This window comes from Gnatocerus cornutus, chromosome 10 (genome assembly GCF_029298725.1).
Source record: "Gnatocerus cornutus isolate USDA-ARS CGAHR chromosome 10, icGnaCorn1.1, whole genome shotgun sequence".
In the NCBI taxonomy this organism is placed as follows: Eukaryota; Metazoa; Arthropoda; class Insecta; order Coleoptera; family Tenebrionidae; genus Gnatocerus; species Gnatocerus cornutus.
This window is the reverse complement of record NC_142242.1, coordinates 3,931,057-3,958,342: the sequence shown is the minus strand read 5'-3', so window position 1 is coordinate 3,958,342 and position 27,286 is coordinate 3,931,057. Positions and strand designations below refer to the sequence as shown.

General features: G+C 32.7%; 1 protein-coding gene across 1 annotated transcript in view; it reads right to left on the bottom strand.

Moving 5' to 3' along the window:
• Nucleotides 1–26,770, bottom strand: part of hwt (SH2 domain-containing adapter heavyweight) — a 37,414-nt gene extending 10,644 nt beyond the window's left edge. The window contains exons 1-3 of the mRNA XM_088047819.1: nucleotides 26,429–26,770; nucleotides 7,576–7,695; nucleotides 3,320–3,440 (exon numbers count right to left, since the gene is read on the bottom strand). Of these exons, the coding sequence (XP_087903945.1) occupies nucleotides 3,320–3,440; nucleotides 7,576–7,695; nucleotides 26,429–26,755 (568 nt within the window). The 5' untranslated portion in view covers nucleotides 26,756–26,770. The remainder of the gene's footprint in view (nucleotides 1–3,319; nucleotides 3,441–7,575; nucleotides 7,696–26,428) is intronic.
• Between the last annotated feature and the right edge of the window lie 516 nt (nucleotides 26,771–27,286).

Below are 27,286 nucleotides of genomic sequence, written 5' to 3'. Positions count from 1 at the left end.
CGTGGTAAAAATCACAGCAATTTTTCAGTTTTGTTTATTGTAGTTTTTATGTCAAAATGTGTCAAAATTGCTTTTATAAGCATATATTAGGAGCTAGTTCGGAAAAAAGATTTATTCTTTAAAAAAGTTACATTTTCAAAATTTTCGGCGCACTGTATATTTGCTGGGATTTAATCTGAAAACCACAACCACAATAATGACACTAACAACAATTACCTGAAGCTTTCGTAATCAGTTTGAATTTCGGAAATGCCAGAAACTATGTTTGGCATTTTATGCCTCTGTTTTCGATTAAATCGTGTAACACTTGCCTAATCGAACGAACCAGTGTCATATAATCAAGCATTAACGCCACTGCTAAATCCCTATTACTTGCCATTAGTGAAAAAAACTACCACATTAAACCCTCCAAAGCACAAAATTAATTCTAAAATAAGTAATGACTAACGAAATGAAACATGTATAAAAATAAAATAAAATGTTATGTGAATCACTGTAAAAATCAACCTACACTGAAATTGCGTGTCAAACAATGCAAGTATTACATGTACGGTAATCGAATTTAAATCGACATGAAAAGTTCTCCAATTTGATTATTTTTGTAACAATCGGTTTAAGCTGTCTATTTGAATGTGTTTAGGAAATGGAACTGTGGAGTGAACGAAATAGCGGTGAAATACAGTTAGGACAAGTATGATTCACCCTTGACCACAACGTTTAATTGCTATTTTCAACCCTTTATGTTTCGACTACGTTTCGGAACCCTTCAATATCAGCCGTAGTAATTATTCAACGCGAAGCGTAAGACGAGTTTTTTCCCCTTGAAAATCAACCCTTTAGTACAGTTATTTATAGTTTTGTCTTCTAATTATAGACGTATGTTTCGACAACACGTTCGAAGTAGTTCGTTTCGCGAGAGTGTTTATCGATCTAGGATAATCGTGTCATCAGAAATTCAATTAGCGAGAACTACTTTGTCGACGATGTCACAGGTTCGTCAAAATCTTCTGAAAGGGAAACTCCCTAAATATAATTAAAGGCCCATCACTGTGATAAAGTGCAAAAAAATTAATAGATAAGAAATTGAAAATACGTTTTACGAGAATCTATTCAGAATTTAATTAGAATGTAATGATTTTATCAGGGAAACGTGTGCAATACGCAACACATGTCGCTGCGCGATTAATGCAATTTGACAAATTACATTTAACAAGAAAAACACTAAAAGTAATTGAACGCGTTTCATATGTAAATAAACTTCCAATGTAAATCGAGAAAATAATCTACATACTTACGTTACAAAGATAAAACCCTCAAAAGAATATTGAAAACAAACATTCGGAAATTGTGACTTTGATCTCTAGAAGTACTCTTGCGAAATCACATTTTCATACATGAATGTAAACTACAAAAACGATTTTATGCTTCTGAAATTACTTTGCTCGTTACATTTTTTATGCCACAATTATTAAATAACGGAAAATAACCGATGCAATGCTTCTATTAATACTGTGTGTATTTAAATGTTGATTCATCCAAATTCAACAACAGAAGTTTGCTTTTAAAATAGTGAAAAAGATTATTCGAACATAATTAATTTCAACTGGCGCGAAATTCAACTGCAAATTTCTCGAGTCTTTCATGTTTTATTTTATTTTTCAGGTTCTTGTTTCATTTTATATTGAAACAGTAATTGATTACATATTAAAATAGGCCGCAAATAATACTGACGAACAAATTAACATTTAATTGCTGTCTCCACAAAATTTTAAATTGTTGGTATAGATATTTTATCGGCATTTTTTCAAACTAAATTTAAACTTGCATACGATAAAATACAGTTTGATTGCATATTATACATACTATCTTGACCTCTACACTGTTGTTTGTAATTGCGACATAATGCGTGGTTTATTTTAAATCTAATATTCACTTTTATCGTCTGAGTCACTTTTCATAGTACATTGTTGCCAATTTAAATGAGCAAGATAATTTATTTGTACTGAGTTAATTTTGTTTATAAATAGTGGTACTATTTGTACACGAGTTAATAAATTTAAATATTTTATTGCATAAAAAGATTTTGATTTTTCTATTAATTCTTCTGCCCTTGTTTCATTCTATACTGAAACTGAAATTGATTGGATATTACACTTTTTTCATGTTTATCCTTCGAGCCTGACATACTTTTTGCCTTGCCATCCATCTTTTTGTTTGTAGTTTACAAAAAAGTCAGATAATTATGGCTTTTATAAAATTTTGTTACATAGTGTAATAGAGATTTGTCAGCAACAAATTTAAAACAATAAAAGGTCAAAAATTGCAAGTTGTTGCAAATGGTTTCAACAGTCACAATTATCGCAAAAACAAATAAAAACTACTGACTAAACAATTCAAAGCAATATCTCATATGCTCTCAACAGATAATTTTAATTTCCGGATTTTCCATTCATTTAATGCATATTATGTATCAGGTCAACAAAACGTTATAAAAAGCATATACATTTGCATTTTTTAATTTAACTTTTCCACAAAGCGGCAATTAAAATCACAAAAGCCCTTGTTTACAGTTTGGAGACGGTAACACAACTACAAATTTCTACACAGCCAGTCCCTTTCTCTTATTAATCATAATTACTTTCAAATCATAAATTCCACTTTTTGTTTGCTTTTCTTTGAACTACACCCCGTTCTAACAAATTTGTAATACATTAAAAATAAATTATTCATACTGTAATAATTACAGCCCACCCTCATCTCTTGTAGATTAGTATCATACATCTACCATATTTAAAAATTCGTTTTCACCCTTGAATGGTTAAGGATGTCATGGCCCCAGTTTTTACCTTATAGGCTTTATAGATTAAACCTTTAGAACTTTAAACATTAGTTTTATCGAGAAGAAGAAACGTTTATAATGGCTTCATTTTATATAAGACACGTGGAGGTGCTTGTTAATTATATTTTACTTCCACGTGAGAGTCAAGTGAAGAGCGGAATACTAGACAATTTGCGATGAAAAGTTAATAAGACGGCACCGGGAAGTGTGTACAAATTTCCAAGGTTTAATCCTGTCTAAACAGATTTTATTTGATATCGACTTTGATGTTTGCTATACGACGTAAGTAAATCAAGTCATTCGTGTTACTTCTTTCATCTTCAATGAATGGATTATTATCAACTTTATCCAAGTTTTTTAAATTACAGGACAATAATGGAATTGCAATTGGGATCAAATGAACTTCCTCAACTATTAAGAGCTTTTGAAAAATAATAAAACTTTCTAATTTGACAAAGGGGAAGTCTAATTTTATTTTACCTGTAGTATAGGGCTGCGAGTACTCTCGATCAGGACTGGTAAAACATTTGGTCTCGATTTCCTCTTGAATTAACTGTTGCCTTGAGTCGCGCGGAGTCGAGTATGTCTCCAAAATTTCAATCTGAAACAATAGGAATTATTCAATTTGAGGATTTCATTGTGACAAAAATGAATAAACAACAAGGCTTCATAGACAAAAGGCTAAATTCGGATGCTAAAACCTCCTCGTTATAGCTCCTGGGGGAAATTCCTTCCACAGTAATTAAAATGCAACCTTCACAGTTGAAATTATATTAAATATTGAGTTTGATCGAGGGGCTAAATTGTCTTATCTGAAACAACAAAAGGGGTAGAACATGATCTGTCACCTCTTCTAATGAATATGGAAATTTGTGTCTCAAGTGCCGTTGTTTGTACATACAAAGACAATACCATCGAACTGTTAGAGAAGTAATTATAAGAGTAAAATATTGTCGTAATCATTTTGATAAGCAACGCTTGTTAACTGTCCTTGTCAGCTCTGTTTCAATCTTACTGATATTAAGGAATTCCAATTAGGATCCTCTAAACGCACTCCAGCAATTTTCAAGGAATTCCAAAAGCGATTTCTCCTTCTTGGTGCGTATAACTAAAACAATTTACATTGATTTAACTCCCCCAAATTAAATGCGATTGCTTTCTATGCCGGTCAAGTCCCAGCCATAAATATACTCTAAACAGGATAGGGAAAATCGCCTCCAATAAATTCAAAAATCGCTCGACTGATTCGACATCTCTACTACTTCCTCTTTAGTAGCTTTTACCTAGGGCACCACAAACGCAACCAGCTAATTACTACTCTGATTTCTGTTATCTTGTAACTTTATACTTTGTTTGCTGTCGACTAAAGTTAATTATTCTTCCAATCCATTTCAAGAAGCAGTAATCGGTAACCACCACACTTATCTTCTTGGTTTCACAAATATGTTGTAATAAATACAAATTTCTGCGAACTTTTCTAACAGCTGCGTTTTTGGAAGAACAAATTAGTTCCAATTTGCAATGAAGTGACGCTTTTATTCTCCACATAAGCAAAAACGGACAAAAACTTATTGATTCCTTTGTTACGGTGCTTTCTTTGTTTGAATCAGATTCCAGCATGGCGTAGGATAGTCGTTTTACGCTATTCCGAAATTTACATCCCATTTGGGCGACAGTTCAATTCAGTTATACCCAAAAATAAAGTCATAGAAAAGCCACTATCAATAACCTTTCAAGACACTTTTCTCATAAATGCCAGGTTGAAAAATAAAAAAAATCTACGAGCAAGCAAGAAATGAGATCGCTTTAAATTTTAAATTTTCCAACAAATTAAAATATTTATATTTATTCTTCGACGAAAACTTGCCATTTAGTATTAGTCTATTATTTTAGCAGCAACAACCAATCGCATTTAGAGTTACTATAGGAAAACGTAACGATAAAATCGACTGGTCCGACTATAATAGTAATTTATGTACAAGTCAGTAAAAAAATTCTTAATTTTTTTTATAGCCTGAGATTACGAGCCGAGCGAGCAAAGCGAGCGATGCCAGTTCGATAAAAACATTTTACTGAGTGCTGCATACAAACTTTTATCGCCAGCCATTGTTTGGTCGTAGTTTGGAAAAAAGTTAGAATTACACTAAAAAAAGAAAATTACATAGGTGGTTACGTTCACATACAATAATTAATTAATTATGCATCGAATGCATCTACTTTTATTTAAGATATTAAATACATATACATATACCTCGTTCTGTTTTTTCAAAACAAATCATGCATTTTCTTGTTTACATTGAAATTTGCGGCAGGTAAAAAATTTGATTACAACAGTACAATAAAGTGAATGTTTACTTCCGCAAATCACTATGGTAATGCATCGCTTTCTAGACGATCGGCGATAAAATGATTTTATTCTAATTAAAACCATAAAATGCTTGTTGAGCAGAAATATTACTCGAATATCGATTCTGCAACAAATGAATACTCAATAAATGACTTATTAATATTTATGAAGACCCTCTGAATTTCGTACTTTCCATTAACGCCGCTCTGCAAATAAATCAGATTGCTACAAATCCTTGTCAACACCCTCAATTTTTGAATTTACAAAACAAGCGATTGTTTTCGTACCTGAGTAAATACGGAAATGTTCTCGTGGAAATTCCGATTCATATTTCATCGTAAGACGACCATAATTCAGAGTTTGTGTGAAAACTTTTCGGAGGTTCTTATGAATATGATGGCTTCAATGGATTTCAATGCAGTTAAAAGAATTATGGAAAGAGGGGTGGAAATGAAGCGAATTGTGCTCCTCTTTTCATTAATTATTTTATTAATTATACTTATTCATAGGGGAGGCTAACATTATTTTCAGTCAGTTTTTTTTATCAAAGGAAAACCATAATGTAACCTGCATAACAAACTTTGTAATTAATTTTATAAGGACGAACTTGTCGTGTTATGTACGTATGAGGTTGATTATTTGTAAAAATTCTGTTGGATTAACAAAGGAAACTCGAAATTTGTTGAATCAGGGTTACAAATTATTTTAACCGGCTGCAAACAATTTATATTTTATTTGATCACAAAGCTGTTGGGGATTTAATTACTCAATTTTTGTTGATTTACATCATTTTTTATACTACATATACATATTTATTTGACCCAAATTTCAGAAATAGGCATTTCAGAACGTACAGAATTGCACTAGTCAACAAATTCTGGACTAGATGAAAGTCATAAAGTAGAATTACCTCCTGATTCTAAATCCGAAGCCCATTGTGGTCATCAGGTCATGATGAATGATATTTGTTCAATTTGTTTTTTTCAGTTTTGGCTTAACCACTTGCAAACACATGAAACTCTATAATACCATGTGTTTATTTTACTTTGTCTTGTCTTAGAAAACTGAGCTGACAGTTGGTGTTCAAGAAAAAGTGAAGAGAATAAATTTTTACATAGTAAAACCAAAAAAAAATGTTTTCAAGAATATCTCTGAATCTGGACCTGATGGAACAAAACGGACTTCATATTCAAAATTAGAAGACCATTCCACTTCCTCAGTACAACTTTTTTACATTATTTATAATCCAACATTAAATGCTAAACAAGCTCTAAATGTGAATATAGTTTTCTCTGCAAACGCATGCAACTTGATATTTTTAATAAAGATTGCGCAAATTTTTCGGACACCTCTGTCTGAAATAATCGTGCAAACGCTAACATAAGCTGAAAGCGTATTAAAATGAAGACAACATTTCCAGTAGACAATGATATTGTCAACTTCTACAATATCAGCTTTCCTAAGCATCTACGTGCTGTAGTCCCATTATCGCAGTGTAAAGTGAAAGTTTTGCGTTCACAACGTGCGTCGTCTTTTATAATAATGTAGTCTTTCTCCCTCAACCTTAGTCATTTTCACTTTCCACCGATTTGGTTACCGACAATTAACTGTTAGGGAAAAGGGGAATGTGTATCATTCATTATCATAATACTCGTTTACTTTATTTTCCTCGCTTTTGCCAACGATGCTTTCAATTCGTTTAATTATTTAAAATAAAACGTAAAGTACGTTAGACTTTATATGTTTGCTTTATTCTGATTTGATTCTGCTACGAAAACAACGAACTTTCTACATTTTGGCTATTTTTAAGTTTATCGTCAAAACTGTAGCCGTTAAATTTTATAGGAAACTTAGTAAACTTTATGCTTGTTTCACTCAACATAAATTAAAGTAAAAACTAAAATCCTCATTTCACTATCCTTCACATATCGTTGTAGTGTCTACATCATGATAGATAAATTTAGCACGAATACAAATAGCCATAAAACTAAGAGATAAGGAAGGACCGTTTAAATTTGATTATACTATTCACATCATTGTCCACTGTGTCTACAATTTCCCCCTCGGACAAAGATGCTCTAGTTTTATGATGCAATGTTTACTCGATCGATTCGGCATCACACTTAATAAATAGAAGATTTCCAATCAGTACAATAGCGCGTCGAAATTATTATTCCCCCCACGCGGTACAAAAAGTGCGAGATATGATTTTTCTTAAATACATATTTGCGTTTTTATTGCTTTGCTAGTATATTCACGTTCCTAACATAAAACTGCAGAGTTTTTGAAACTGCCACGAAAAATGGTGGATGCGCTAAGACATTCTTTTACGAAGCGTGATACCTATTAATGTTAAAAAAATTCAAAAGTATGTTAATCTACACTTTACCTTTTCTTCATTGGGGCTGGGAACATTCCATTCGGTAAGACTAGGGACTGCGATGCTATTGGGTCTTTTTCTGTTACCAACGTTGTCTACAGGCAAACTATAATCATCACACAGCGAGATCTGAAAAAAATGCAATCATGAAGCTACATGGAACATATTTTAGAGATTTTAAGCTATTAATGCTTTGCTCGCCGCATACTTAAGCCCCTGGTGCAATTATCTTGGTAGCTGTTGTCGCACATATAAACCTAAGAATGAGTTATGTCTGCTTCAGATTAGTAATTAAATTTTCCTTGAACGTTGGTTAATACAATAAAAATAAATCGATTTTTTAAATTGCGACCTCTTCAATGTTATCGCAGGATCTTGATGTTCCGTTAATTTTTATTTCATTTAAAAATATGTTTCCAAAGCGTAAAAGCATCGCACTGCAGTAAGTCAAAATTTGTGAAATTCATATTTTTGGTCTGTCGGATGTGGAAAGGTATTGCAGGTAACTACAGGTATTCCGCGCCCTTCTAGTATTGAAGGTTTTGCAGGAATTTTAAACTTTTTCAATCAAAAATGTAATTCTTTATAATCAGCTTCATCAAAATTTGATTTATAAAGTAAAGTTATACATCCCTCGTAAATTTGATTTCCACAATTAAATTTAAATTTATATTAAAATTGGCGTCATTTTTTTATTTGGAGTTTCTTCTTTTCCCAATTTTTGTCAGATCTAGAATTGGCACGTTCTACTTACAACAAGCCATAGCCTAGCTGTTATTATTTTATTTATTAATTTATTTGCTTTTGTATTAAAAAATTGCTTGAAACTAATAAAACGGTTATGTCTTCAACTGCTATTAAAAAACGATTGTTTTAAGTTAAATAACAAGTCTAGAGTTCAAATCAGGGTTTTTAAATAAGTTGTTTTTAGGTGCAGTAAAATTTTTTCAATAAATAAAATACGAAGTCAAAAGAAATGTAACATTTTTTCTGTTGTGTACAGGTGATTTGTTGGCAAGAAAGTTGGCAAATTTCCTTTTTAAATTGCTGTTTCAGTTTTAATAAAAAGAAATTGAATAATAATATTTGAATAATAATTGAATAAATAATAGAAAATGTTTCCAATTTTAATGCTACGCCAATGATTACTAAGGTTTCTAAGGTTATTATGCATAGGTACAGTATTAACAAACGCATTTTTATGAGGAAGGAATATTGAAACAAAACTTGAATTTGTTTTCAAAAACTTGTAAATACAAATTAAATAAATATGTTTGTTGTAAATATTTTTTTATTATTAATAACTTATAACCATAATTTAATAATAGCTTTATTTTAATTGTTACATAATAAAATTAAATTGTGCAGTTTATTCACGCAACACAAAACTCTTAAATATTTCACAATGCAAGACTCGTAAATCAAATCTAAAAATACTTTCACACTAATGATTAAAAAAAGTAATACACAGTCAACAAAAACAACAAAATCAATGACTTAATTTTTGTACTTTTTCATCTTTTTACATATTTTTTTTTCTATCTATAAATAAACATTTCAATACCAAGCCTAAACAACTCAAACGTTTTCTTTAAAAAAATTAATTTGGAATTACGGCAGTCTTGCCCTCACAGTCAAAGTTATCAATTGTGGGGTTGTCATAATTTCACTTGGTTGTAGTTTACAACGCAGTATATGTATAGAGACGAGCGTCCGTCTGTCAACAAAGTGTCAGATCTCAACATTTTGATGTTAACAAATTTTCCTTAATCACTGTGCATGTAGAAAATACAGCGGCGGCGAATTATGAGCGACAACAGACACTATAGGAAATGAAGGCCACTAGTCATTCTGTTGGTGACATGTTCATTAGCTGAGAGGGTGAAAAGTAGTCGAACACAGGGATACAGTGATTTCGCTTATTTATTTAGGGTTGAGTGCGTGTGTCTTTGATATAAACGTAATGCTTCGACTGGGTCTTGATTGCTTCATCGAACGACACCTCCTTCGCAACTTTCTTAATTAAAACGCCACCCCAAACAACCCCCGTAAAAATATATTCGATTTTAAATACAATTTCGGTTAATAATAAATGCTACAGAGGTTCGAAACGATTTCCTAGAGGATCTCTGGCTGTTATATAAGACACATCGGGTTGTAGAGGGTCCAAAATGAAGGCAATAGATCATTTCGAGCACAAAAGCTCCTGGTTTGAGCTTACCGCTTTTAGAAACAGCGTCATTGCTGATCTCGGCCACTTATGTGACGGTTAACATTGCCTGACCGTTTCGCAATTTTTCCTCTTTAGAATATTTAAGGCCAGTAAAATATTTTCCGCAGTACCAGTTTTATTTATAAAATAAATGGGCATATCGTGCCTATTTTTATCAAAACGTATAACTAACTCAAACTCCTACTAAGACAAACATTTCATTTCAACAGAACAATCCCAACAAAAACCTTTCATACCTCATTGAGAAAGTAACTGTACAGAACATGTCATAATATGACGCCTAGAATGGATGCTAATTAAACGAAAAAAGAACCGTCACGTGACGGAAAAGTTGTTCTTTTGCTCCGGCTAATACGTTAAAGGGGATAAAAGCAAAATCTCTTTATTGATTACTCTGCACAGGAACAAAGCTCTTTGTTACAGTATAAAAATTATATTAATCAAATAAAAGTGCACAAAACGAAAGGATTTTCAATACCTATGTCCTCAGTAATTTAATACCTCTGTTCGAAAAATGGTATACAAAGCTCAGCAACATTTATGGGGGCGTCTTTAATTTTAAAGATAAAAATTTGCGAATTTGCATACACTTAATAGTTGAACTAGGTCTAAAATCTGACGCAAAAATTTGTTTTTATCACAGTTAGTTTGGCGTCGCAACGCCGAAGAAGTCGAATGTTCAGCTTTTTTATGAAGTTAGTTTTCAAAAACATGACGAAACAGCAATTATGTTTACACAAAATTCGTATAAAAGTCAATTTTGATCAATTGCTTTTCTAAATAAGGTTCAATTGATGAGGAACCTAGCTTTTTCTAAAAACCTTCTCCACCACAAACTTTTTACATTTATTTGAAATTTGTCCTTCAAACTACATTAAATTTCGTTCTTTTTTCAACTGCGTTGACAACAGTGTATCAATTTTTTTGATGTTTCAAGTTTTTTTCTTTATTGGAATGTTATGATGTAATCTATTAATTAATAACATAATAACTTTGGATTCAGCATTTTCAACATAGAAATATAAATTATTACTTCGGTTAATTAAACAAAGCTCACCAGCTACTTCAAACATCTAAATTTTTCCCATTAATAATATTAGCTTACCTGAAATAATAAACAGAAATGCACTTTATAATCTCATTAAATTCAGAGCTTTCAATTTTGTAGCGTAATGAAAGCTTTCACGTGGTTAACAATTTGTCATTTTCTAAACACTGGTGGTTTTAGACATTAGTACCACAGAAGTGACAATTAATTTGCATTCAATGGATGGAAATATGCACTAAATTCAGGATATTACTGCAAGCATAATTTAACTAAATTTTTTTTATGTCATAGCGCAATAAACTTGCTTTATAACATCCAAATTTGGCTAATCAATAAATAACTGTAACGGCATCGAATAATTCTTGTGTTATTGGGAAACAATTAAACATTTTGCAGTCGTATTTCAGCAGTTCAATATTGAACTTTTAATTAACAAGAGAAAAAAAAAATTATGCTTTCGTTTTATTTCGGCGATTGTTTGGTATCATTCCAGCAATAAAATATGAAAAAGTTCGATAAAAAGCGTAGACTTTTTCACAATACCACGAAGGGGATTAAGTGGTTTGAGTCACCCCTTCGTACCGGTATTCATTTACTAATCTAATCCAGGCTGGCAAAGTACACTTTCAGCATGTTAGCTCTAATTGAAGCTGTATTAAATTTTGTTCGTTTCCAAACTACCCAATACAGCAAGAACAGCAAAACCAACTCCAACTGAATACCAGACTGTTTTTCTGTTCCCTTTTTTCTATTCTACTTTCAAGTCGAATGTCTAGTTAACGAAGGGATGCCAAACGTTATTGTCAAGTTTCGTAAATGAAACTTCTTACTTTCAAAGCTGTTTTGAATTCTTTACGGATAGTTGTTTGCCTTCCTTTACGTTCTATCTGTTTACAAATTCCTAATGAAAAACCAATCTTCAATAATACGATTTATCAGCAATTTCGCAGATCACTGAGTAAGCACTAATCTATCTTGTTATTACACTTCTGACACATGCTAGTCAACTGCTTCAATCACCGCAACCACACTCATTACATGGACAAGAGTTCGATATCTGTTCATCATAATCTGACGATGGAACTCAAATAGTTTATTAACAGAGACTAGGTGGATCTCGCAAGTCTGTGAATCTGGGAATACAATGATCCTCGGGTTATTCGTGAATTTTAGAGATTGATGGACTCTTGTCCATGTAATTTTAGAAATTTGATCGCATCTCTCAAAAAAGGTTTCGCATTCTTCATGTCATTGATTTATTCTTTTGTTGGCGGTCATGTTTGTTTAGACCGTCTTGTTTAATTACATTTCTTACCCCGATAGAAAGGCATTTTTCCATTTTTTAGGCTCCACTGAATATCTTGTTTTTTCCGTCATCAGTACTATATTATCTGTAAAAAGTAGCTCATTGATTTCTACACTTTTCACAATGCCTGATTTGTTTTCTCGATTTTCGTGGTTGCAGACTTTTCCTATATCATGGATAATTAAAATAAACTTATATGGGCTCTGTATACCCCTTCATACAACTTCCTTCATAGTTTCAAAGGATTCTGCTTCTGTAGTTTATTTCAAACCAGTTCTGCAATATTCCAAAAGAGACTTGTCAACTGTTCACTTTCGTCGTCTCTTTTTTGCGACCTTTCTTTTATTCTCTTCTCATTAACGGTCTTGGGCTCAATTTCATAAAGTATCTAAAACAATGCAAAGTATTTTTTTTTCTTTGTTCTATCGATTCTACCTCTGTTGTAGTTCTACTACATACACACTTCCTTTCTAAGACGCAGATTTTTTTTAATAGGTGAGTCGCGAATAACCCATTCGAGCAAACTGCGGTTACGACAGCTCTGGTTTGCTAGAAACAAATTATTTTGATTTTCGGTGTCCGAAATTGCGACCTCTGCCTCGGAGGACTCTGCATTTTTGCAGAAGACAAACTGTAGCTTCAAAAAATGGGGACAAAATGCCTCTCAAATATCCGCTGTTTCACCAAAACTTGGTGCAAAAATACCTGTGTTTTTCTCACTTCAAAAAGTGAGCGCGGGCTAATATAAACTAGTATGGTATAATGTGTTGTAAAGGTAGATCTTACATTATATTAAATTTGTGTTGCTTTGAAACAATTTTCAGGGTTGAATCTTTGTCAAAGCAACACTGTAAGGAATTTAAACCCAAAGTATACCTGTTCGAATTTTAACAAACCATAGGTGCTTTCATTTTATCTTATTTCTTCTTATTTTATCTTATTTCTAAACGGTATTAACCACCAAACCAATTTTCAGGATCGTAAAGTTATGTAAATCGCACTGTATTTGGATAAAGTTACATGTTAATGTATTGTACAACGAAGTACCCTAATTTTGACAGCAATATAAATTCCGTAATTGTAATTAATTTGGACTAAATAGATTTTAAAAAATGTATGTTTTTTTGCTACAAAATGACGAAACTAGCTTCAACAGAAGTTTTTCTATTGCTGCGAAAATTAGGATTTGTTGCAAATGTCGCTTTAAATTTTTACGTGACGAGGTCCCTACAAAAAAATACCGCCTTTGGCCTCTACTTAATCCGGACTTGGATAATGTGATATATTGAATTGCTTCAAAAGGTGTCAAACCTTGACATGAATGGATTGTTTATAATTAATGACAGCGTAGTGTTTAGTGTGCTAGAGATTCTACCATTAATAATAATTTATTGTAGAAACTTGTATTAACCTCTTCAAAACAATTCAAGTGTGGTAAAGTTAATGAATAATAATACCCGTCTTTCCCTCGTCATTGTCAGATTTTGATAAAAAAACGGACTTATTAAAAGGCGGTTATAGTAAACTTCTTGGGAGTAGAAAGAAAGAAGCTTCAAAGAAGCGGCAGTGACTTGGAAGTTTCCAAGAGAATAATTCTTTATAAAACAACAATATAACCCAGGAACTATATATTTTCGTTGATATTGAGAAGTTTTGACGTGTGTCGTAAAATATAAAGAAAACAATGTCAGAGGTTGTTTTTCGAATTAAAAGATGATATAATTATTTGCAGCAATAAAATAGTCCCGATGGATAAGGAAGACCTTCATCTTGAAAGATTGAGGTATTATCCTAATGAAGTAACGAATATAGCTGTTGGTGGTTGTTGGAGTTAATGAGAAATGTGAATTTACAAGGCAACCATATTTGACTGAGGGGTCAGTTAAGGATGCCCCAAGAGTAATGATACAATTTGTCTCCGTCTACTGCCCTTAAAGCTCCGGAGAATGACCTAAGATTTGTTTCCTGAACCACTTCATAATCTAGTGAGTGATACTAATAACTTATCACCAGGAAGAATTTTTCGTTTTAGCTTAATTTACGAGGCTTCCGGACTGTTATGTAAATACCTCGAGGTGTAAGGAAAACACTTTGTACTACATATTTTATACCTGATACAGTGTGATTCCCCCACTAATCCAATTTTCTGAACCCCACTGTATATTTCACACCTCCTCCTGCTTAATCAAAGTAAGTGTGAAACGTCTGAGATCGAGGGTCGATGTATATTTAGATTTGGAGTAATTTATTGACCATTTTTATGTGAATTTAGATTAAGATTTCATAGCAAACTTTACGCTACACCTGAGCTTTCCCAAACCCCTTAAAGGGACTCGCAACACTCCCTTAAATGCTTTTTATGATAACAATCCTGACCTCAAACTCTAATTACTGAAGAGCATGGAACGACAAGATGAATGTATGATAAATATGTACGGACTAGACACTGTTTGAAAGTTCAACGCAACCCTAAAGTTTCTGATTTACGATACTCAAGCACTTCTCCACCCCGCTTTAATTTTTACGCTCCTTGCTACAGAAAACAAATAAATAAAGCCTACACTTTAAGGGGATTCCAGCCGTATTTCGCTTATGGGAATAGTAATGTAAAATATTTCGAGAACGCAGTGGAATTTTTTGATGATGTTTTTAAATCAAAGCTGTCCGTTTTCCAGATTTTTTTAATTGTTATTGTTGATTTTTTATGGAATAAATTAAAAAAGGAAAAAGAGTTTTGGTTTTCTAACTATATTCCCAATTTTAAAATTTGTGGAAATGGCATTGTTAACACCAAAAAAAATAAATTCCATAGTTTCCATCTCTAGGGTTTGCCCTCTAGGAACAGACAAATAATATTTACCACTATCAACTGATCACCGTTTCAATAATCCTCAATAATTTTAATTAATAATATTTTTTTTTTATGTTAAGTCTCATAGGTTTATTCCCGTAGAGCTTCCACAACGACCCTGCGAACTTTATAAAATTTTGTACATTTGTACAAAAACGACGTTTGAGTTTTGAGTTGTAAGATTTCAATGTCTCCTCATATTCATAAAAGCTATTAAACCGGAGAAGAAAAGTTCGGGGAAATTATATTGCGAAAATATCTCATTATGGGGGACTAGCGTCGCATTCCCAAGACAACCGAGTATGATTTTAATGGGCGATTACCTCGCGTGGGTCCTAACAGGAATAAAAATTTTCTTTTATATCCTCCGTTTAGGTGACGACAAGATGAAAAATGCTTAAGAGAAAATTGCTCATGTTTACCAATCACGTTGGTTGAGGGTGAAACAAATGACAAATGCGTGGAGGTAAGGGTGAGTCAAGAAAAATAAAACAAATGCAAAACATGAGCGGTACCATTAATAGACTATATGTTTCATCACAACGTGTTGAGAAAGAGAAGAAGAAATAAGAAGTTTGTGGAAAGTTTGCGACTGTGTTAATGCGGACTACGTTTTCAAGATAATGTGGAGAAACTTCTGCATTAAACAAATTTCCAGATGGAGAAGAATAGTGACATAAATATGTATGGACGATAAATTACATTGTAGTGACAGAATACAGCAGTTACTGATAATGAAAATAGCCGAAATGACTGCCCCCAAGCCAAATGCCCTTGTAAGAGTCAAGTTCGTGTTCTATTTGAAACAGGGCAAAAGCTCAAGGGAATGCTAGTTTTTTATTTCCCTATATTGTGATTTGTGGTGCTATCCACACAGTTTACTTAGTGTCTTCCATGCTACGATTGACTTTTAAACTTACACAATCACTCTTTCACCAACAGCAATCTTTCTACCACACCCTTCCTTCAGAATCTATTAAATTCTTCAACTACCAACAGCAACCGCACCGTTGACCCTCAATTGACCATAAAATAAATGTAAAATAAAAGACGCAATCAAACACCAACTTACAACAAAATGTCACCTCACACTGGAATTTTATTATCAATTAAAAATACATAAAGATAGTTTTTTATTAAGCGGCTATCTACTGAAGCATAATCGCAGTATTTAAGTAAGGTAATGTTTGTCTTTTATGAATACCACGCAAGAAATTACTCCACTAGTATGTTAAAAGGGGTAACCTATATTTTACGTCGACATTATCTTCGCTTTAAGTAAAGTGTTGAATTTTTTATCACACTCTGAATTTCATTACTTCTAAATGTTTTCAGAGTCACTGAAAAAGTTTTAATTTAACACAAACACTTTAAACCAAGACAATGGACAGGATAAAAAAGCGAACAGTGCCTCTCTACTTCTATAGCATAGGTACACTTAAATACTTGAAGATCTTCAATGTTCCAGTGGGATCAGCACGGCTTGTAATTTCTGCATTTCCAATTAGCACAATCGATTTTATACACGCTGAATCATCTATAGATTTCCTTTTCAGGTAGAATTGCTCAGACAGGAAATAAACGAAAGGGAAATGCATACTTTACTTGTAGTATTACATTCTCAAAAGAACAGGAAATTTGAAAATAATTCGGATAAAAAATAATAATAATCCCACCGAGAAGTCTAAAAATCTGTACCGAAGTAAGATTTGATGAAAACTAAAAAATGAGTTGTCAGTTAATTAGATACCGTGAGCCCAATGCCTATGATCCCCTTTAAACTGTAGTATTAGTTGGTTAGTTGGTATAAATAGACCCCGAATCTGAATGAGCATTTTGATGGTGGAAGCGTAATAACTCCTTGAATATTTACGTGCATTACCATTTTAACGTAATTTAGTGCGTTGAATGTATATAGATACATAAACGAAACAAAAATATTAGTTAAGCTTCCATGGCTTTATTTACATTGTGTTTTATTTGAGTTATAAAGCATCCGAGTAATAAATCAGTCTGTGCGTCCATTGTGTGCATATAATTCGTTAATTTCAAAATGAGCTTTTGGCATTTCTAAAACGTGACAGCGGTCATACATGAATAACATATAAAGTATTTATAGGCGCATCACGTATGGTAACCGATGTTCTACAGCCGGTACACGGCTACTAGATCACATTACAGCTCGTAATTTAGTCCCTATCGGGCGTTAGAGACACCCTCCTAGTCGCACCCCTCGCAATACTCTACAGTACTTCGACAATAACATTTACCAGGATATTGCATTCTAACGCACATTTTTGAGAAAAGCCTGTTTTAATCGATAGTTGACACATTCAAACAATCCCCACTTTTGTTTATTAAAGGGCGCCTCTCTTATTTAAAGCTATACTAAACTTGTCATTAGACACTACGAAAACCAACACCGACAGTGTCCACATGTAGAACATTTTATCGATTTGAAATTTCCGCTCATTGACAAGAAATATAGTTAGTTTCCCATGATTTATTGTTATATTTTCGTATACCAAGACAAGTACAATAAACGATCAAAAAATGAAATTTTGACCCGGCGCATCCACCATTTGTAAAGACCAATAAAAAAATAACAACTGAGGCTTTTTTTTTAGTTAGACAGACACAAATTATTATAAAGTTTTCCTTTGTCAGCAACTCGAACTCACCTTCAAGCAAACCAAAACAGTAAATATAAAAATAGATAAATAAAACTGTTCAAATCAGGAATTATTGTGTTATTTGTGACCGTCTCCGTTTTAGCAGCATTTCTGCAATTTTAAGACAATCGCATTATTGTTTATGACAGACACCCTTTGAAAGGGTTGTATTGATCCTTTTCAGTTATGATTCAAAGCCCTCAGGAATTCCACATTAGTAATTTTAATTGGCTTCCTTTAAGAAAAGTAACGCAACGTTGATGTTAAAATAGATAAATCACTCCGATAATAATTCTTATTGCGACATATAATGCTTGATGCAAGAATATAATATGCTTTTGTAATGTGTCGTACTGTTGATTTCCGGTGGCTGGTATCTGAAGAAGCTTACAAAACCTTAGGATGCGTCATAGATGAGGGACAAGGATTAAATTCTTAGAATCAAGAGGGTCGCTCTAGGAACCGACACAGGGGGTGACTAACACTGAATACTTTTATGTGACATATAATTTAATGCCTTATAGGTTTGATTCGAGAATCAATTTTTTTTCTAATATCGAACCAAGTGAAGGAATTTCATTCAAGTTCACTCTATGAGTCATCACACGTTACGCATTTCTGTGATTTAACTGATTGTTATGAAAGGAAATTAATAATTTTAAACTAGGCCACTTTTTGCAGCAAACAAATTAAAACGTCATTCGCAAAGTTTGATAAGTTTTAGCAGCGGTCCAAGCAGTTTTTTTAAAAGGAAACTCCCGCAAAAATGAAGTTTTTAATTTTACATTCAAAAATCTTTCACTTTTATTGTCTCTTAATATAACTGCAAGACATGCTTATGTTCAGTGTCAAATATCAAGTACACGAGGTGCCGAGGTTATGTTATGACATTTGGCAATGAAAAACAACATCTAAAAGCTCCAAACGTTACAGTGAATGTCACTCACCAATTAGTGTTCAGGTGGATGCTATAACAACTACAAAGATGTACGCACAAATACAAATAAATCAAGCGTGCTTTCTCTCCGGACCTTGGGAAAATACTGTATAGGAGATGACTCATTCGCTATATATAGAATCAAGTACATTGTGACATCAGCAAGCTCCAATAAGGACGGAAAAGCTGAGCTTGCGCTTTCACACTTTCCAAGCTTTTATCAAATCGATTTTCAGACTTGCGCAAAAGAAAAACACTTTCATTTTTGTCCGTTGCGGTTTTGATGGTTACTATTTTTATAGTTTATGTGTAAGGTCTTACTCCAAGCATAAGCGGCTTTCAACATTTGCACCTGCACAAAAGTTGCTTTATTAATTACAAGAGCTTTCGTTTGGAAATTTAACTTTCACGTGTTACAAATTCAATTCTAATTTAATTTTCACAACAAAAAACTACTCAAACTTTCACCGGAATAAGCGCCGAGCTTCCGAAATTAAAAATGTTAAGACAATCTAATTAAAAATTCCTTTCTACTCTTTTTTATTATCCTTTTATAACGAAAGTGTTTTAGACTGGGATTTTAAACATTTTGCGAAGCTCATCGAATGATTGCAACAACAATATCAACAAACTGAGTTGTAAATTTTAGGTAAACGATTATAAAGTAAACATTGTTCCAATAATTGCGACTTGACGCTTCGTCAATTTCATTTAATAATAAGAAAAGGTTCTAAAAAAAATCTATTATAACTTAAATAATTGAAAAAAATACAAAGAATTTACCACAAATAAAATAAAAGCAATAATTGAACTATACTTCTGAACTTTGCAATAACCATAATAACAAAATCCATATCTAGAAAATTTGCTGCAAAGTGAAGTCATGGACCCGAATGGAATCATCTCATTCGCGAATATCGTCCTCCGCATCTATGATGCTATGATGGCATTGTCTTCTTCCGCGCTTATTAAAGGGTGATAGCATTAAGTAGATGCGGAATAAAATTCCGGTTATTATAATAATAGATTCGGTTAGTTTCATACTTGAAAGCCGAAAAAATAATCTTTTTTGCACAAAAAAGATTTAATTCAAAATCGCAACAGACAGAAACAGAAAAGTAATGTTATTGTTTTATTCATGAAACAATTTACATGAATCGATAGTTGACTATAAACCACAAGAGTACAGCATGTTCTATAAATCTATGGACTTCAGATACCTTCCGTTTGCTGCTCTAAGTGATTTAAAGTGGAGGGTCTGGCGCCGAGGGGAGTGTGAGACACAAAAATCGTAAAAAGAGAAGAATGCTCGAAGATTAAAAACTAAAAATGCAATATTTAACTACTTTACTAGTTTAGTCATTGCTGTGATGATGGTAGCCTTGTTACCGAAACGCGCGTCAACAGTTTTGTGAGTGGAAAAGTAGTACAAGAATAAGAGGTGCCCTATTTTTGCAGGGCCGTATTAAACAATTTTTTTTTCAATGCAACTTACCACTTTTAGTTGGCAATTTTTTGTAGTAAGTTTTTTAGTAAGCTATTCAAAAATATCAAGTTTTCAATTGTTAGTAGCGGCGTTGTTTAGATATGTTTTTGTTTCCGAAAATTTTTGTAGTTGCATTTACAGAAAAAAAAGTTAAATGCGGCCCTGTAAAAATGGTGCACCTCTGACAACTGAAATTTATTTTAAAATTGTATTTTATTCAGCCATTTAGCTTTTCAAAAACATGCAATAATTTTTTAGAAAAGCAACACAGAACTGACCCTGTATATATTCATACAGACTCCCCTCAAGAAAATCGTCGCAGTCTACACATGACGCCCAATTGCGTCGTTTAATTTTTCGATATGGCTGTCGCGACGCATAAATTTGTATTGAGCCACTTTATTAAGTTTCTTTCCACGAATCTTTATGTAAAATTGTGTTTTAATAACAATCACATCGTTTCCAAAGGGTAAACTTATGCAAATCTTACATCGCTCCAATTAAGAAAAAATCGACGGCGGAATGTTAATGGAAAGACGCAATCGTACTTTGATTACGTCTTTTCAAACAACTTCAATTATTTCACGATTTCTCTTGAATCTTAAAAATCCCTTAAGTTTTAGATGTCAAAATATTTACGCTGGGCGATTTTTAAATACTTTTATTTATACATTTTTTAAGGAACAATATACTTCACCTGTCTGAATCCCAGGCTTTTTGCATTGTCCTGTTTGAGTTGAGAATCGTAATGATCGAGCGAATGAAAGCGCTATTTCGAAGAGAATTTTTTTAATGCGATTAATCAAAAGGAACAAAATATGACAAAACGATTATCTCCAATGTCTCTACATTTTTTTATTGAACTAGAAAATCACAATTCTTGAACAAACATGTCACAATGACCAACAAATTACACAAAAAGCATTACGAGATTTAACAGTTCGATCGGCGCTAATAAATGAAGCTATTGTGCACCAAAACCAATCAATATTTATGTAACTATCCTCGTTATAAAATCAATCGTTTCAGGAAAACTTCAAAGAAATGCACGATCATAAACTTATCTCCGAAGAAAATTTAGAACTACAGGTGTACTTTATGGGGATAATCTCACAGTTTTTCCACCACAGACAGACAACTAATTGAAGAAGTACCCACTGACTCACGACAAACTTATTTATTACACGTCATTTAAGTTTTTAATAAAAAAAACTTAACAAATTAAACTTATCTAATTAAACTTGAAAAATGATAAATGAATTAAATCGGTGATGGCAAACAAAAACTTTCGCAATTTCATTTTAAAATCCATTAAGAATTTTGTTGTACCTATGTTTGCAAAAACGTTTCAATTTTTATGCACTGTGATTCGTTTCATTTTCGTATTAATACTAACGCTAGTTTCAACGCTTGTGCACTACTGATTAGGGAAATCCCTTCATGTGCCGGATGGACTGGAATAATTAAAACCGTCCGGCTGAAATGAAAGTGTGCGTATTTCAAGCATAAAATATTTCCCCACATCATTTTTTTAAGCGCTTGCTACGAAACGAAAAAATATATCATACCCACAATTAAATTCGGAGGATTTAAAACAAGCTAAAACGACACCAAATTATCTACTGAAACTAGTAATTCAAACAGATATCTGAAAAATAACAGAAACTTAATAAATCACTGGGGACGAGAGACATTAAATATTTTGAAATAAAGATTATAAACGCTACCGAATCTCTTTAGCGCCAATTAAAGCGCTCAAATATATTTCCGTTGTCATCTTTCTTGCGTGCAAACCCAGAATCCTAAAAATTTCTGTTGAAAATGGCGGAGGCGCCGGGTTCGCCCCACTAAAATTCCCGTCCATATTTCTATATTTAATTAAGATAAAATGAAATATTCAAAGAATGTCTAGCCATGACAAAAGAGCTATTATTTCCGCAAATTTGTCTTAATTTCAGACTAGCTAAAGCATGTAAGTCACCTCGTTCGTTAAAAGCAAGATAATGAATTCCATTACAAAATTCGTACAACATATGCTATTTATGTAACAGTGATTTTGTTATGAAATAATTTCGAGTTAAAACGCCACATCTCTATCTATCTCTAAGTAGTTGTGAGCAGCAATTATTTGCTGTCGTATTCTTTATTTATTGTTCGTGTGTAAGGGGAAGGCAGGTCCCAACGGTATTTCTCGTGGTTGCATGTCCATAAATATAGGTGGTGTTGAGCTCAAAACTGTCATGCCACTACTTAATCTCGAAAAAAGTTAAAGGGATTTACAGATTTCCGAATTCAAAGAGTGAAACTAACTAACTAAACGCACATTTAATTGAGGCTTTTCAATGATTCTGCAACGATAATAAACCGCTGGAATTTTATGCCAATTCTGGTTATGACGGAGCTGTACCCAATTTCCTAAATATACCATAAAGATATTTTTATAGACTATAAAACATTATCTATACTTAGTGTAATTGTTTGTTTTGTAGCGTTCTACTCACAATTGTATGCTCACCTTGGCAGAAAGCAACAGATATGCCACGAGTTAATCAATTCCAAAAATAGAAACATTAAGTTACACATTTTTTAGAGCGAAAATTTTGTATTGTTTTCCTCCTTTTAAAAAATGTAGTAGTCCGGATAAAATGCCCTTCAAATTTCAACCATTCGTTCCCTAGACTTGTCTTTTCCACTAAGAAACTTTGATTGATTAATCAAAGAAAACAGACTGATACATGCCAGACTCTGTTTTCTTTAAGAAACTTTTACAAAAGCTGGCATCATATTATGTTATACAATTAAAATTTTATTAGTCATTCTTTCATTCCAACGATTTTATAAATGTGTATATGTGAAAGAAACAAGCTTAAAGGAGAACAGCGCCCCCAATGTACGAACTTGCGCAGCTAAAGACTATAATAGGTTTGATTCCAGGCTGAAGCTGAGACACTTTAAACGGTGAGAATAAGTTTAGTACATGTTTAACAAATTTGCATACATAAATAATTTTAAAACGTCGTATTGCGACAAAAGTTTCAAATTCTACGAGCGAGAGGAATATCTCGTTGATGGCCGATGAAAATTTCGTAAAATATTTACCTAAAAATTGAGTGGCAATAAATTTTTCAGTCGAGAAAACGACGGAAATGCTTCAAAAATCACCAAAACCGAGTTTTGCTTGATGATATTATCACTACATATTGTATTAATTAATTAGCAGTTTAATCGAAACAATCAGTTCATCATCAAATTATTAATATCCTAATAGCTTTTAATTACAGTGTGCATTAATCTGCAAATAATTGTACTAAAGTATTAACATTGCGATGTTCAAATTCAAGCACTAAACACAATTTATTTTTTCAAGGTGTGCCTATTCATCATTCGAAAATTTGACAGGTTTTTGCCGAATGTACAAATTTACAGCATTGCGTGTCAGTTTATCGCCCACACACACAGTTGATTAAAAAAAAATTCTGTGACATCAAAGTTCCTTTAGACAACCGCGCCCTATTTCTTCTTGTACGTGTTTACCATTTACCAAAATTAAAACAGCAGATTAAGTTAATTTCAAGTTTTATGCGATTAACAAAGTCAGTAGAAACGATCCGGATTAAGAAAAGTTAACAAAATTAGAAAATATAACTCAATTCGAGATTTTACCTATAAAAGCGGCCTGTGATTACAGGGCTAATAAAGTTAAATGAAATGAAATGACTTTGATATTTATCAGTGATGGCAGATTTTGTGCTAAAAAATATAGGCACTTAACAAAACGTGTGAAAAAGCAGGCACTTAGCTAATTTAATTGTGGCACTCTTATAAAAAGAGCCATTAATAACAATTTTCTTAACCTAGGATGCCCAATTCCCTTCTTCTAGAATTCCGAGTATCAGTCAATCCTTCAACCTTAAAATAAACTTACAATTAGCTGTGCATACTTTTCTTGTTCTTTTTGAAATACACAAGCTGTCCGGAATTGTCAGTAATTTTAATAATATTAATTTTTTTTAACCACGCCTTTTTACCTAATGCCTTTCATTTTGGCATTAGATTTTTACTCTTCAATCCACGATTTCTCAAAAAATAAAAGGAAATAGTTTTTAAACATTTTTCCTATTATCCATGACACGGACTATAATAATGCAGTGTAAAAAAAGTGCGCAACTTTCTGGACACATGTATGTATAACACGGAAATATGTATACGAAACCATATATAGATATCAGTAATAGATCATCGCTCGCATAAACTCAAGAAATGCGTTCTTTCCTGAAATATCAAAACACGATGCCAATTAAAACTCTCGTTTTTTCGTGTTGATGGAAAATACCGCATTTATTATTGAAGAAAAACCCTTCCAGGTTGACATTATTTTCATTAGCACTACGGAGAATCAAACGATGAGCAAACAACGAAGGGTGAACAACCACAGAAGGCAAACAATTGTAAAAAATTAGAGGAAAAATTGGCACGCCAAAAAGGAAATGAAAATCTGGTTATTACACCTGTAATTGCGTTTTAATCAAGTTAAATTAATAGTGCTCTTTTTCAGTTTCTGTTTGTACAGGTGTTATGTAAGTAAGGCACCAAACTGCAAAAGTAGTGTTAGGAAAGTGGAAAAAAAATTCTGCAGTGCTTTTTGTAAACGAGATACGACCCGTTCGTCCCCGTCCATTGGTCCTCTGCAATTCGCCCCCAAGCAATTTGTCCCCTAGTCAATGCACCTCCAGGTCAATTCGTCTCAGTGTTATTAATTTTAATAATGATTATAAACTTTAAAATATATTTTTATATGGAAATTGATATCTGTAACACAAGGCGGCTTTACACTGATATAATTCATTTTATCTCAATTCGTATCTGGTTGATATTAACATTTATAAGACATTATAATGCAAAACTTGCAATAAATCCTTATTAGTTTATTATCAAATGAAAAATACACATAATTTTTATAAAGGACCTAACGGAGAATTACCTTTTTTATTGTTCGAAAATATGTCCGAATCATTTTTGACGATTAAAAAAAACTAGATGTCTGATAAATTGCATAAATTATTAGGACATTTTTAAAAAAACGAAATTAAATATAATTAAAATTTCTTCTCTTTATTGGGACAAGTTCAAATAATTATCGAATAACCGGTACAGAATGTTCTGGATCCCACAATTTTCGAAAAATATAAATCGGAACTTTTGAAATATGTACAGTAATTTTTTTTATTTTTAGCAGGGTGTAGACTAAAATTTGAAATCAAAGTAGCTATATTTTTCAAAAACTAGAGCTGATCTTGAAACACCGAAAAAGACAAGCTAAAAAAAGAAAATTTTTCTCTTAGATCTCTTTAAAAAACATTGTTGGATCAAATCTTGGTTTTCAAAGAAAATTTATTGGATCAATTCTTGATGTTGACAAAAATTATCAAAAATACAATTTATTCCCAAACACCAAATTTCGTCAAAAAATGCTGACGCGCGTTTTGATAGCCATGCTAGTTAGGATACTTACATAACACCTGTATAATTTAGATATTTAATTAGAAAAACCAATTTTGCAATTGCCCTTTAACAAATGCTTATTTGATTGATATAAAACGGATGATTTTAAAACTTTAAAACGTGGACCAGACTCTCATAATAAATTAAACCAAAATATTTAGATTGTGATTAAAGTAAAAAAGAGTACCCACATTTTAATAATTAATTATTAAACCTCCATGATCGAAACAATTTAATAAAACGTTTCCAATGAAGAGTAATTTAATTTTCAACTATTTTAGGGTTTCAATTAAATGATTTCCTGTTTCCGTTTGGTCAGTGACGAGAGGTCAATATTTTTACATTAGAATTGCGTAAATTTATTATTATATTATATTAACTATGAAAGAAATAAGAGTTTAAGAAAATAGGGAAGATTTCATGATATGGCGAAATTCTGCGTAACTAGAAGAAATTGGAAAAAATGTTTAATGAACTTTGAATTGTAAAATAAACAAGTTTGAGTCTGAGTCACAATTGTGGTGAATAATGCGCGATTATTGAAAAATCATAATAAATAACACAAGTTTATTAATATCCTGAAACTTTCATCGTAATGTCAGAGGTTAAATGTTAAACAAAAGAGGTTTATTTAATTAGAGGATTTAATCAAGGAACAGTAAATTTGGTAAAAACCTAAAAAATAACTCAGGTCAACAGGTTATCGATGTTTAATTTTGATAAGTCGGGCTCACAACAGGCCATTGAGGAAGCGATTCTCGTAGGGCCCACACTAGTCCTACCCCAAAAATCCACCTGTTATCTGGATATAGGGGTGGTCAACTCACCTTTTTCCCTAATGTGGAAGCCTCCTCACTACCTCTGATGAATCGTTCAAATTTGAAGCTATTAGACCTGTAGAGCTCATTGTCACATCTTTTGCTGCAGAATCTCCTGGTGATAGCCCTGGATTTGCAGGATTTACAATCTTTTACGGATTCCCAATCAATATTAAATAAACCGCGTGACTTTTTGTTGTCTTGACTGGACCGTCGTCTCGATTTACTCCGACGTCGCCGCCGAATTTTCGTTTTTTCTTCTGTATTCTGGTCTTGGCCTTTTGTTTCTGATTGAGTTCTTTTCGAAAGACCTACACGTTTTAACACTCTATCCATTTCCACGGTGTGGTTTGTACTGTCGTAAAAGCGCGACTTGATGCGCAACTGCTCGCGCAGTCAGCTGCTTTCGATTTAGGGTAAATGCAAATTAACAACCCCTTTATACAACACGTGTCTTTGACAGATTTTATCTTTTATTCAAACTATCGATGACTCATTTTCTGATAGTCACTGACTCATTTGCTCTCGCGAGTTCACTCGGTCACCAACTGGACCAACGGACGCACTTAAATCAATCTTAATCAACGAAGGAGCAAGAATTTCATTATTTTCATCTTTGCTTTTTTACCTACGACCAATTAATTAATGTTAATTAATATTAAGCAAATGTTTGAACATACCCAAAGCACTTACTCTTTCGAACAGCTTTTTCTGTTTTTAGGATGCGGAATTACAGTAGAACCTCAATTATCCGGGTGCGGAGTGTTCGCTCGATTATCCGGACTGCACACAAATCGAGGACCTACTACTTCGTATTTTTGCTTCCATATAAGAAAACTTAAAATTGATAATTAATTAAAAACTGAA